Genomic DNA, 13,652 nt, shown 5'->3' with positions numbered 1-13,652 from the left:
CAAGGATGGCTGAACAYCTGCCTGCTGATGGGAAGCAGTGAATTAATTCCCTCCTTTTGCTTTGCTACTGTGAACACCTTTTGCTATTAAACTGTTCTATCTCAACCTACAAGTTGTCTCACCTTCACCCTTCGGATCCCATTCCATCTGTAAGGAGAGTGCAAGTGGCTGCCTGTGCCTGAGCAACSTGCTGGGGTTAACCCACAAAACTCACGTACAACCAAATCATTTACTGGGCCTGCTTCTAATTTTAATGTTCTGGACTGAGAATCCTGAAAAAATTTGGAAAGGARGATCTATGAGTTGCTTTAACCTCTTATGCTACAACTTTAAAGGTGATCAGATCATTTGCAGTGGATTTCAAAATCCAGGAGACTCTGGAGCTCTGACTGGGGGAAGAAAAGTTCCTGGGCAGAAAAAAGGCTAGCCAGCAAAAGTATATGAGAGAAAGGAAATTGCCTATAAGTCAATTTTGAAGACTACTGAACTACATTATTTTCATGGTAAAATATTTTTAAAGTATGATTTAGCACTTTCCCGGGAAAAAGCTGTGTGCACAAAAGTAATGTAAGCTATATGTTGTTTTTTCTATTGGATCACTGTGTTTTCCTGCATCTATTCCAGCAAATTTTATCACGGTACATTTACTTACCAAATAGTTTATAGTGGTGCTCTCTTCACCACGGCCCATGTACTTGAAAAAACGATGGTCTGCCACTACCAACATCTTGCAGGTGTTTTTGGAGTTCTCTGGAACGGCTCTTTTCTTCCGATCGGTGCTTGCTAAAGTGATTATTTCAAATAAAATAAACACACAATACTACTGCCACTGCTGAGTTTGTTGTCCTTATTTAGGACATGAATGTGAGTGTGGGATTCTCGGAGGAGAATGGGGATGCTTAGTTTGGGGCTTAGTTATTTAATAGCTATTCTTAAATATTTTCTTCCTAACAGTCCTGAAACTTGCTATAGGCAGTGAGACTGAGTAATTCATCAGGTTTACCTATAAAGCTTTAATGGCCATGACCACAGCCATATAACACCTCTCCTCCTCTGTTCCTAGTCACTACCCCAACTTCTGCTGACACAGCAAAGCACAGAGGAAAGAGGGACCAAAAACTTTCAAAACCCTATCGTAGCTCAAGATGGGTTCCTTGARTGACCATAGAGGCCAAACAGGTCCTGCTGCACAGTGCCCAGAAGTACAAAGCTGTTTCACTATGCAGAAGGAGGAGTGCTACCTACCCCCAACCCACCAGTGTATTTAAAGAGCTAATTCATTTCTAAGATGCTACTCTCCCAAGGTGTGGATACTCACCCTCATTTTGCTTCCTGTCTTCCAATCCTTTTGGCAACAGTTCATCTTCATTTAGTTTTAAATAACCACAAACTTTGGGGGAYTGCAATCTTGAGAAATCTTTGATATCTTCAGATCTGTAGACCAGCAGTCTTTCATCTTCCACATCATCTACAAATCTCCACAGTGGCTTACAGTCACAAGGAGAAGTTAGGAACACAAAGTAAATGCAAAGTCTAGATAAATACAAAACTTTATGTATGTGGCATCAAATCTCCACAGCTTTCTGTCTACACACATAAATGCACAAATGTACTTCACCCACAGCAAGAAATCTACTGACAAAATGACATCCCCAAGAAAGCCAACAGAATTCAACTCTCGGATGATACGTGAGAATCCAAAAGCCTAACTAGATGTTAACAGAGTAGTGGCAGCCACTGGATAACTCCATAGGAGAGACATTTTTCTTCCCCTCCAGAATATGAGCAAGCTGAGGAGGCTTCTCAAGTTCCTCTGCTCCCCTCTGTAACAGCATGGAGCCAGGAGATCTTCAACGGTACTAAAAAATGCACTGAGCAGAAGGAGGTGGCAGTAACAGAGAACCTTTAAGCACACAGCAGAACGTGGGATCTTCAATGTTCAGCTAGCCAAGTCATTTATATTCTCCAAAACCAAAGAAAAACATAAAATCTTAAGGAAATACACCAATTCCCAYAGCAGATTCATACAAACAGTCTTTTTACTTTACTGACAAGTCCTATTATAATCTGAGTGTTAGAGCTACAGCAACACCACCAAATACAGCACGGGCAGGGTCAGTTCTTTGGCCAAAGCCAAGCAGCACAGACTGCCTGCATCCACAACATAAAGCACTTGGCTCTGGGTCTCCTCTGGCCCTTAGGCARTGCTCTTGCAACTTCAGCCAGCCATTATTTACACACCCTGCTTTCAGTTCACAGCAAAAAGGTCCTGAAACCTGAAGGCTGTGCCATGTCAGCAGCCACATGTCTGCAGCACAAAATGGAGAGTTTCATACACTAAGGCAAGGTGKGAGGACAACARTGGTTTACACAAAGGTCCACAGCCYTTCCAAATGGTACACAACTACCATATAAACAAAGGCAGGRAATGGCAGAGCAGCTTTGTCCCTTCAGTGAGTAGACTCAGGCATGCTCCCTCTCCAACTGCACACAGGAAACATCCCATGCAGGGCTGATCAGTGGCTGAAGGTGACCTGGGGACACCAACAGTGAGGCAGCATGGGCAAGTCAGAGGCTGCACACCATTTCCTGCCCACAGCWTCACAGACAGGCAGCCAGGAGCAGGGGGCTGGCTGCTCTGGACCACAAACACAAAAATCTTTATATCACAAATAGCTACTGTGTGTTCTTAATGTTACAACACAAGTACAGTGATTTGGGCATTCTGATCACATATTTATATTTTAACATGCCTACATTTCTCAGGTTTACCCATAATTCTGCATATCCTTGGTTTTGGAGACAATTACAATATCCATATAACACTCAGCCATAATTACTGTTATTCAGCCATTCTAATACTGCTTGTGTCTGGGAATATACTGCACTGAACAACTCATTAGACAGTCTCTAATTATACATTTGTTGAATATGTTTTTTTTTAACCAAGAGTTCAAAACAACACAAGCAATAAAAATGGTTTTTGAAAAACAAGGGAGTACAGAAAAATACCAGATTTTCAGATAAAATATCAGATTTTTCAAATGAAGCTCTATGAATGGGAAAACCTCCAAGACATAACAAAGCCAAAGTTTTAAAAGGTTTCACAGACATTGACTCTGTTTAGACTGCCACAGTTTGTTAGAGGTCATGATCATCACTAATTATCCATTTCTGTTTCTGAAACCCTYTCCTGTTTAAAACATACCTTCTCCCTAAAGTATCAAAACCATGCAACTGTCAGAGAATGTCACTCACTAATAAAAGTCAACATCTGCAAGCCAGATTGGTTTCATATTTCTCTCCCTCCTCTCTACTCACCCCAAAAAAAACATCACCACCAAATCCAGTCTGAGCTACAGAAGTGTCAGCACAACTAACTAGAAAGAGGAACACCCACAGGGAAAAAAGATGATTGTCTGGATATAGTTTTCCACAGCAAAGCATACCTCGATATTGTATTCTTCACCATCAGTATTGATTCTCACTGTAAAATCTTCATCCCCAATATGTGCCACAACCTTGGAATTATGCTCTCCTTTAACATAAGCATGGAAGAATTAAATTAATTCARTTGTTTGCATACGCTCCTGCACAGACACTGTTTGTTGAGGGTTTTTAATTGTTTCTAAACTTCATGACAAATGACCTTCCTCAATCTCTGTACTGTTAAATTCGAAGAAAAAAAAGAAAGTAATCAGCACTTCCCCCAGGTCTTAACTTCTCAACAGTCATAGTCAACAAGACTCAGATTTAACAGATAATTTTGCAGAAAGTGTTGAGATGGCTCTGAGGATTAGCAATGGGACACACAATATTTCTGCCAACAAAAGCAGCATTCATCTAACTACTATCAGACAGCAGTTTCACGGCGTCAGCCTGCATTCCAGTGGAAAAGACTCACCACATCACAAAAGCAACACAGAAATCAAAACAACTTAGGAGAAGCCTTAGTACTGCATGAAAGTGAAGCATGGTATCTTTCTTTACACACAAGYAATCTGCAAAGAACTATCTTTATGTCTTTTAATTGAACAGTCTGGGCATCACTGCATCACCTCTACCTTGGCTTTGTGTTCTGGGGCAAGGAACATTCAAGTCCTACATTCCAGATGGAATTAAAGCTACCATCAGCATTTGAAAAAAAAAAAAATTTGCAAGCCACTGCTTAAGTAAATTATACCTTTGTGTTCTGCCAAACTAAAYACAAGAGTCCTATCTTAGGACCTTGATGCAATAGCTCAAATAAGCCCTACCACCCACCAAACCTAAAAAAAAATCCCCAAACACACCACAAAAACAAAACCAGAAAACCCAAAGGGATAAGAATTACATTTATTTCTTCATCCTAACCATATCTGATGCAAATAAGGGAAATACACCATTTACTCTGCCCAAGAGACTCAAGCAAAGCTGTGGCTTCTCAGCATTGACCCACAGTCTACCTCATACTAACCAACGACATGTCCGGTGAAAAAGTCTTGCCATTGAACGCGATACTCCTTTTCCTTGCCTTCACCATCCACAATTAATGCTTGAAATTTTTCTGAAAAGTGTTCAGCAGTTGCAGTTAAGTATAGTTTAAAGTGCCTGTAAAAGAATTTACTTACATTTATTTTTAAGCAAAGTATACACAAAACAGATACATTCAATCCCCATTTCACTAAGGGCCCAAAAGAAGTTAAAAAGCACTAATTCTGATAAGAGGCTACAWAGACACATACTGTGTAATTGATAACTGTAAATATTTTAGAGTCACAGTTGTGTAATTTAAAAAAAAATTAAAATAACCCCCAAAATCCAAAACAGTCAGTTTGCTCATGATGTGCCTTCTCCATTTGCAGTCAAGCAAAACTAATCATTATTAACTATATAAATGAAAAAATCAATAAATTTCTTCATCTAATTTAAATTATCTTAAAGTTCTTATTTTCTGACATAATACAGGCAGAAGACCACAAACAGAAATCTGAACTCTGTACATTTTTTACAATATATTGTCACAAAAACTAAGCACTATCCCAAGATGTAAGCAGACAGCCTTCTCTGAAAGAAGACTCATGGGGTCTTTGYTTATGTGGACTTTGGGTCAAAGACTTCTGGCATGCTCCCCTGCAATTATTCTGTAATCATTGTTGGCAATACTGCAACCTCAACATAAAGCCAGGGTGCACAAGACAGTGCAAARTAGGGACAGGCAGACATCTGATCCCATTAACCTTTGTATAATTGCCCCTCCAAACTTATAAACTGTCCTTCCAAACATTCAGAGATGCAAAAATTATGCCTAACTCGCATGACAGTTGTAGATGACACAGGGGAAGGCACATGAGAATACAGAAGACAAAAGATGTCAGATGAAATCAAACTACATTTTTTAACACAAAGAGTTATTCTCACCCTGCTCCCCATTTCAGAATGAACAATTTCAGCATTAAAACAYCTGAAAGACACTTTTCTGACTCTCAGAATAAAATCCCTGCAATCTTCAAGCCTGCTTCTTTCTACTTTTCCTTCTCCTTTCACCTGAGCTTTTATTTTCAATCTTACAACAAAAACAAAAAAAACCAAAAACAAAACAAGCAAACGAAAGATTAAAGTAAGTATTTTATTTAATGGGAAATTTATAGTCAGTCAGAAKAGGACTAAACCTCCATGAAAATAAACACACAGTAAATCTCTTGGGCAACACACCRCACAGCCTTCCCAAACTGAAGAGATTTTCAAGAACCAGAGGACAGTCAAGAAGTATGACAACATTGAGGTATAAGTGGGATTCAACACAATCAGTGGAAATCATACACATGAAACTAAACCTAAGAATAAAGCAAAAGAAATCCCAAATCACTGCCACTTCAGCCATCAGAGCAACAAAATACAACTTATTTACCCCTTCCCTCTRAGCCTCTCTGAAATCATACAACCACACAGATCACTAATCTAGAAGAACTGGACAGTCATGAYAGAAAACAAGACAACTATTTCTGGGTTTGAAACTGGACATTATCCATCACAAACTSAAGGAAAGTTTTACTGTTTCATTGCTGATGATTTAATTACCTTTGCAAGGCTGAAAAACTTAAGACCCTCTCTACGTGTGTCTCAGGCTGGAGGTCCCTCTTCTTCAGCGAGTGTTGCTGGATGCTAGACTGGGAGAGGATGTCATAGTCTGAAAGCATGGACTCAATTGCATCTGGAAGACCAACAAGGAAAGTTTTAGTCTCAAAATACTTTTTATCCAAATGCACACATTAAAAAAAGAGCGAATCAGAGCCTCCTGTTTCAACAGCAAGACCACAGTTTGCTCCACTTTTCGGATAACTACGGTACATTTGTGTAAAGGCCTATTTTGCGTAGGCAAGTAGAAATCAGTGTGAGGCAAGACAATGTGAGAGAGACAGAGTTTGGTTGATTTTTTCTACCATTTCTGAGCAACCAACTCAACATTTTCACTGCCACAACAATGCAGAACTAATGTCCTGCCTGGCTGCCCCCCAAATGGGGGAGAATGGCCCCATTTCTCTGACGTTACTCTCCTCACCTGCTGGTCCCCATATGAGTCTGAGGAAGAAAAGAGTTTAACCTAGGAGACTTATRCCAAATTAACTGCAGATTGGGACTGCATGTATTAGTTTTCTGCCCAACAGTAGCTAGAACAGTTATCTGCATAGTACAATCAATCAGAACTAACAAACAAGGCAACTCATGGAGATACCCTAGTGTCCCAATACCTTCCATCATGCAAAACTCCCTTTTCCTACTCAGAACATGAAAACTTGTTCCGAGAAAGGAGACCAAGTGCCTGAATTTCTATGGGAGCAGTACACAAATTACAAATCCAGGTCAATATTCTGCAGATGCTTTCACCATCAACAAATACACAATGACAGCTGCCAACRATGTTTAGCTCTTGATGATAAAGTTTCCTGCTGCTTCCTATGGCATTCCTTCACCAAAGCACTCATCCACATGTTTCTTTCTCTGGAACACCCACCACGCAGTGAGACACCCAGCAACCACCTTGGCTCCCACCAGCACTGACAGACTCAGCTGCTATTTACAGCCTTAACCAGAGGCTCTTACTCCCATATTGCYCTCTTCAGCCAGAAGTGTTCACTCTTTCACTACATCAAGTGAGGATCCAGATGTGCTTTACAAGAGACAGAAGTGCTCATTCAGACATTCTTCATTTAAAAAATTCCATTTCTTTCCCCTCCATTTCCAGCCATGCTTCTAAACTAGACCTGGTAGCTASCAAAGTGGTTTTTCATTAAGGAAGATGGCATTCCTTCACAGCCCCTGGTCTCTACCTTACACCACTCAGCAAAGCCACCCCATGTGTTTTATTGGACTTTTAAGTAACCAGCATCACTARTAAGTTGTTTTACTGGCTCTTGTGCAACAAACCAAGATTGCCAACTTGAAATCTAGATGAGTACAGCYCTTGAAATAATGTGGGTTTTTTAAACCTGACACTCAGTACTATAATTTACYCCCAAATCCCTGCCTCCAAAGCCCATGGAAGTTTTAAGAATGCATGCAGGGCAAGGGAAGCATCTTGTTTTTCCATTTGAGAGGGGGCGGGTGGGAGAATTAACCAGCAGTACACAGGCACACTGTGCTTGTGCACATTGAAGTGAAGAAGTCACAGAAGCAAAGATGACCCTCCCCAGCCCTCCTGACCCTGCACCAGACCCACAGCAAAGTGAGGGACAGGCGACACGGCCGCTTCCTTGAGCAGCAGGAGCCACAGAGCAGCAGTTCCCAGGCTCTCCCTCCCGGCTGCTCCTCCCCAGCCCTTGAGCAACACAGGAAGGGCAGCGCAGTTGCAATTTCCTGATTTCTGTTTACAACCCACAGGCTGAGAGCACCTGCAATTGATTACCATGTGTTTCGGGTTATATGCAAAGACAAGTTTCCATCATCATCCTTTCTGTTGTGGGGACTTTTCCCTTATGTGCCCCACTGCTGCATGCCAGGCAGRGTGTTCATCCTTAAATTGCCATGTGCTGCAGAGCTGGTTCACTGGAGCCACACAGTGAGCAAATACCTAACTCCCCCTGAAACAGCCCTTTTTCTTTAAAAAGTCTGTTCTAATTAATTGCTTTTGGTCTGTCACCTGTCCTCATCCAGAATTACCTAGGAGGGGGGTAGGGAAAGGCAGGGAAACTAATTCTGAAAAAAAAAATGTCCTCATTAAACTGTCTAGTTCTGAATCCTTTYAATCAAACTCGAGATTCTCTCACCACACTCAGCTAGAGCTGACTCCTCAGTTAAAGTGAATGTTAATATACAGGATATCAAACATTGGTTTATGATAGAGACCAAGCGTGTGGTACGCAGGGCATGAAACAAGAGGTGTGGTACCACTGCCACGCTGCTCAGGGACCTGCCAAGAACAAGGTCTGCCCGACAGGTACCACCCCAGCTACGAAACTCTACTGTCCTTTTCGACCTCTGCCTTTGAAGTACAGAACCAAGGGAAAGCCATGCCAAAGAGTAAGATTCAGCTGTCGCTATGGCCAGAAAAAAAAAAAAAAAAAAGTCTCAGCTGAGACATCGGCTAAAAAAATCAGTTTTTTTTATTTGGTAGGCAAGTCCTGCTCYACCTTAATATACACAAACACCCTTCTGGAAATGTCTCAGAGAGACACAGGAAGGGTAGTAAGAACAAGACCTAAAAAGTTCATGAAGATGAGTAAGATGATTCTATTGAAACAACAAATGAAACACAGGGCACTCCCAGTTCCTGTAACCCTGAAACAAGAATGCACTTGTTCATATTTCCTCTTACCCTTCCTAAATTTGTTTTAATTTTACTTACAACATAAGTAGAGGCTTAAGACATGCTGCTCCCAGACATAATCTGTTAACTAACTATGGTATCAGACAGAAGTGGAAAAAATATATTGGTAATACACTCAAATCAAAATTTTTCTGTAAAATGCTCATACTGTGAAAATGAATTAATAGACATGGCTTATTGAACATAAAAGATGAGCTTTCATTATTTTAAATAAAACACAAAGCTGTACAGAGTCCAACTCTACAGCAGTCTGTGGATGGGAGCCATAGAAAGCATATACTTGACTTTTTATTCAAGTTTAAAAATCTTCCTGCTTTTCTTCCTCATTAACTTCATTATCGTCCAAGAGTCATTTCCCATGGGCTTCAACAGCCCTGAGCTGACTTAAGATTTTCCCAAACCACTTTTTTGCAGTTCCTTCCCTCCCACACCCTCCTAGATTTCTGCATTCCTGTCTTTGGGGAACACCTTAATTGCATCCTGATATGCCAGGTATTTATTTATTGTCACCAGTTTTCAACTCATTKTAACTTCTGTCCTGGAGGAAAACCTCCCAAGAACATACAGAYCTTGGGCTTATAAGAGACAGGGAAGGAACATCAGTGACAAAGACAGCTTCTCAAATCTCTCRAGAAGAAATCCACAGCAGTGATCCTCCTGTACCCCCAGCTTTGAACTCACCAACTCTTCACTCTTTTCCTTTTTCCCTCACCTTGTTTCTGGGCTAAAAGCCTCCTAGCACTAGACTTTGAGACTCAACACAGGAAAGTATATTTTAATAAACCCTGCTCCAGCATCACAGAGCTCAAGAATGCAGTGGGCAATGGCTTAGCTCCCTGAGTGGGAGGCACTGCATGTATTTCAAGAGAAGTTTCTCTTTCAGCGCTCAGCTAGCAATTCAAATACCAATGTCACCCTTCTCCAACCAGCTTGGCTTTCATAAGCACAACAGTAAATTCCCATGATCTCATGCCCCATCTATTGCCCGGAAACCAACAAGTAAATGTGGCAAGTCAGACATTTCATAAGCATTCTTTCATACTGCATTATTTATGGAAAGGTTTAGSTTATCTAGAAGCAAGAAGTTTTAACCCAGAAGATATAATTAGTATTTTTTAAAACTCTCTTCAAAATTATCCCATGATAGTAAATGTCCCTACCTAAAATTTAAGATCCAGTATTTAAAAAAAAACATTACTTTTGGAATTTAAAAATGACCACAAGATAATCAGTGGTGTTTACAGGAATGGTTACAGTTATTTCTCCAATCATCCCAAAGGGAATAAAAGGAGAAGTAATCTTTTTTTTTCTGTCAAAGGCACTGTAATGGGAAGACAAGCTGTCACAGAGCAGTCCTAGAACAAGCACTGCAAACACACTCAGAGGATTTTGCTGTGGGACTGTTAAATCACTGTCATCTCCAAGACTGAAAAAAGGGCTCCAGGCTGTATTTCATGCAGCACTCATCAACTACATCTGGGTTCTGATCTCAAGCTGRTTTCCAGTGGGTATCAAACACCTATCAAAAGCTTATGGGCAGTTGACTAGTAATGATTTTTCTGATTCAGCTGAGGAGCGACTAAGAGTTGAAGGGCTCCATATTTTTTATTGTTACTATTTAGTTTTAGAYGGTCTCTTAGTACATTAAAATATTTTAATTGATGTAACCAAACTAGTCATTTGAAATATAATTCAGAGTCTCAGTCAGTATTTAGACCAGGAAACACAGACCAGAGTCTTTCCAAACTGAACCACAAGAGCTAAAGCAGCTCCATCACCCTACAGAAAACAGCTGCCCTTGTGTTTGTGGTAACAGCCGCTCACTGGCTGCAATACAGCCACATCATTTGGCTGCAGTGCCATTCCAGGGCAAATATATTTGTATTTCAACTGGGCACACAATGGTCTGTGCCAGACAGGAGGTGATGCAGTCATGCCTAAATGTTTGTGGGCACCTTCTCTGAACAGCTTATGCTGCTTTTAGGGGACTGCTGATGAAGAGGATGCATTGAGAAGGTTCATCTGAGGGGAARCTGCTCTGTAACAGCTCCTTGCACATGCTGTTACATCTTTCTCCAGTACATCTGGTACAGAGCCAGTGCCAAAGTACAAAACAAAGTGAATTGAAACACTTATCCCACACAAACAGCCCATGCTTTTAACAGTTTAGATAAATCATGTTTACTTGTTTCCACTGTAGAAGTGGCTGCTGTTTTGCTCATCAAGAACGTGTAAACAGAAGAACTTGTGTGAGAAACAAGTTCAAAGCAAGTACCAAATACATGTCAGCATTCTAATAAACCATAACAAGATAAAGRTTTACACTCTGGAGCACATTTCTGGACAAACCTGTTAGTACGAATGGCCATGTCAGCACTGCTGAATGTTTTAGAAGGCATGTTTTTGACTCGAACCCAGCTGCACCAAACTTGTTAAAYCACGTGAGGAAACCAGGTGCCCAAACTCAGTCAGCAGCAGACGAAGCCTCGGGGTATGGTTACCCAGCCCTTGTGCTGGGAGGGCAGGGATGCTGCTGCCTTACTGTCCACCAACTACTCCACAGGGCACTTCTCCTGCAGTCACACTGGGCAACTACTCTCTCCTTATCACACATTCAGACATGCCAGTGATGGATATCATGGAAAAGTAACMGCTTACTTTAAATGCCCTTCAGCTCATCTCAGGAAAATCCTGTTCATGTAGCTGCACCTGTATACTACTCTGAAGTTTTTATCCCACAGTAAAATAGACAATTGTTTCTGGGCAGTGGGAATATTTCCTCAAGGGTGTAAATTCTGTTTAGCAGAAGCTGTACAGATAATYAAGCTGCTGTTTCTGGGGGTTTTTCAATACAGCTGAATACCCACAATGGCTCTTATATGTTACCTCACACACTTCCAACCTTGCAAATTATCTCCTTCACTAATCACGTCTTAAATAAGGACCAGTGAGGAACAAAACTTATACAGTGTAATAACACAGTCAGTCCTATTAATAGCAGATCACTTTATGAAGGAAWGAAAAATGCAATATCCTGCCAAATACTGACATTATAAAAAATAAGGAAGTCCACTGAACGAACATCCTCATAATYAAAGTGAAACAAGGGCAATGCAGCCATCCTGTCTTACACCAGAACAGCATCATGTGACCCGATGCTCGAAAAACCCCAAYACAACCCACCCCCAAATCACATGCTCTCAATACATCCTGAAGGAACAAACTGCCCAGTCACAGGATGCAGTGTTCTCTGGAAACAGATCATCTGTCTGGCTCTCAAAAACTGCAAGCCTCACTAGTGTGCAAAGATACCACATCACAAAATGCTGTGYCACAAAGTAAGTTTGAGTGGAGCTGATTCTCTGCAGAGACTGATCACTGTCTAGACCACACTTGTAAGACCAATCTCTTCACTTGCATTTCTTCTCCTTGTGGATACAACTTTGGACTCATTCACACATGAACTTCCAAAATTCGAGGCACATCACAGGTACTGAAGGGCACAACTTTATTATTTCAGTAAGAACCTGAAAAGRTGAGAAAGGAAACCAAGGGATATCATGTTTTTCTTCAACACCTCARTAATTATGGATCAAAATCCACTGGGTGGCAGCTGTAGGTACCTCCCTTCATAAGAGAGCCCTCTTGCCTTCCAACTTCCCAGTCCATGCACTTACATAGGTTAAAAAYGCAAATATGAAGGAGGAAAAAAAGTACAAATAATGCATATTAAGGCAGCACAGGAAGACAGGGTTGGATATTGTGAAGAGATGCAGGACACAAGTGACATAAAGATGTGCAGCACTATCACATGCATCTGGAAGAGCAGAAGACATCAGGAAGACCATCAGAACCATTGAGAGGATTGCAGGACAYCCCCAAAACAAGCAAGTTCATGTGCTGCACATGAAAATCACACAACAGCAAGATCAACTGCTCTTTGTTACAGAAACCTGGCTCTTGGTTTCACAGAAAAGGACTTCCCATCATCGGCCTGGCAAAAAGGCAAACTCAGACTCCCAATTTATAAAAAAGCTGGAGGGGGATCAAACTGTTTATAACAGAAGTTAAATATAAACTTCTATCTCAAAGACAAATTTCTGCCAACTACTCAACTACACAACAACTTTTAGGATTAAATCCTAAAGCAATGGCAGAGTGCCAGAGTGTTAGAGTATGGCTGGCTGTGCTTCCTTGCTTGGCCCTTCCAACCACAGAGCACAAATCCACACTGGGGCTTCTGCACATGCACACAAAAATTCCAGAGTGGCAGAAGCATGAAACTGAGATGAGTCACTGCTGCTAACAGCATCATTCACTGCTGTACAGCAGCAGTGAAGTTGTCAGTTTTTACAGTGGGAGGAAAACAAAACCATACCAAATCTCAAATGCAAACAGGAATTTTATTTTTTTGTCTGCTTAAAGGTCAGAACAAATTGGCACTACTGAAAACCAAACTCACGCTGAGCATTGGACTATGTTCCCATTACAAAAATCTTGCAATAGTTGAAGGTAATTCTTACTAATTAGCATTTAATGTAGCAYTGACATTCTCAAGTATCTTGAGTACTTGCCTCAGAAATTACACTTCAAYAACTTTCAGTTGTAAATGGAAACATTGACCAATTCATATGAACAAATGAAAACAAACCTGAGAAAAGTACTTAAAAACCTTGATATTAAGTAACTTCACGGAAAAGAYTGCTAATCCACAACACAAAAATTACACAGATAGTTTGCATTCAATAAAACCATGTCTACCTACACCAAGCATTTGCTGTTTTTATATGGAGACAAAGATACTGGATCAAAAAATTCCTGCAAAGATTTTGAAACAATCCTGCCA

General features: G+C 40.8%; 1 protein-coding gene across 1 annotated transcript in view; it reads right to left on the bottom strand.

The window, feature by feature from the left end:
* ADAM17 (ADAM metallopeptidase domain 17) overlaps positions 1-13,652 on the bottom strand; it is a 34,496-nt gene that overhangs the window by 16,055 nt on the left and 4,789 nt on the right. The window contains exons 2-6 of the mRNA XM_057371489.1: positions 6,061-6,193; positions 4,457-4,590; positions 3,450-3,538; positions 1,319-1,487; positions 653-783 (exon numbers count right to left, since the gene is read on the bottom strand). Coding sequence (XP_057227472.1) covers positions 653-783; positions 1,319-1,487; positions 3,450-3,538; positions 4,457-4,590; positions 6,061-6,193 — 656 coding nt within the window. The remainder of the gene's footprint in view (positions 1-652; positions 784-1,318; positions 1,488-3,449; positions 3,539-4,456; positions 4,591-6,060; positions 6,194-13,652) is intronic.

This window comes from Malurus melanocephalus, unplaced genomic scaffold (assembly GCF_030028575.1).
Source record: "Malurus melanocephalus ecotype Western Australia unplaced genomic scaffold, MMel_1.1 scaffold_6, whole genome shotgun sequence".
In the NCBI taxonomy this organism is placed as follows: Eukaryota; Metazoa; Chordata; class Aves; order Passeriformes; family Maluridae; genus Malurus; species Malurus melanocephalus.
The sequence above is the reverse complement of the archived record's forward strand: the minus strand, read 5'-3'. Positions and strand labels throughout refer to the sequence as shown.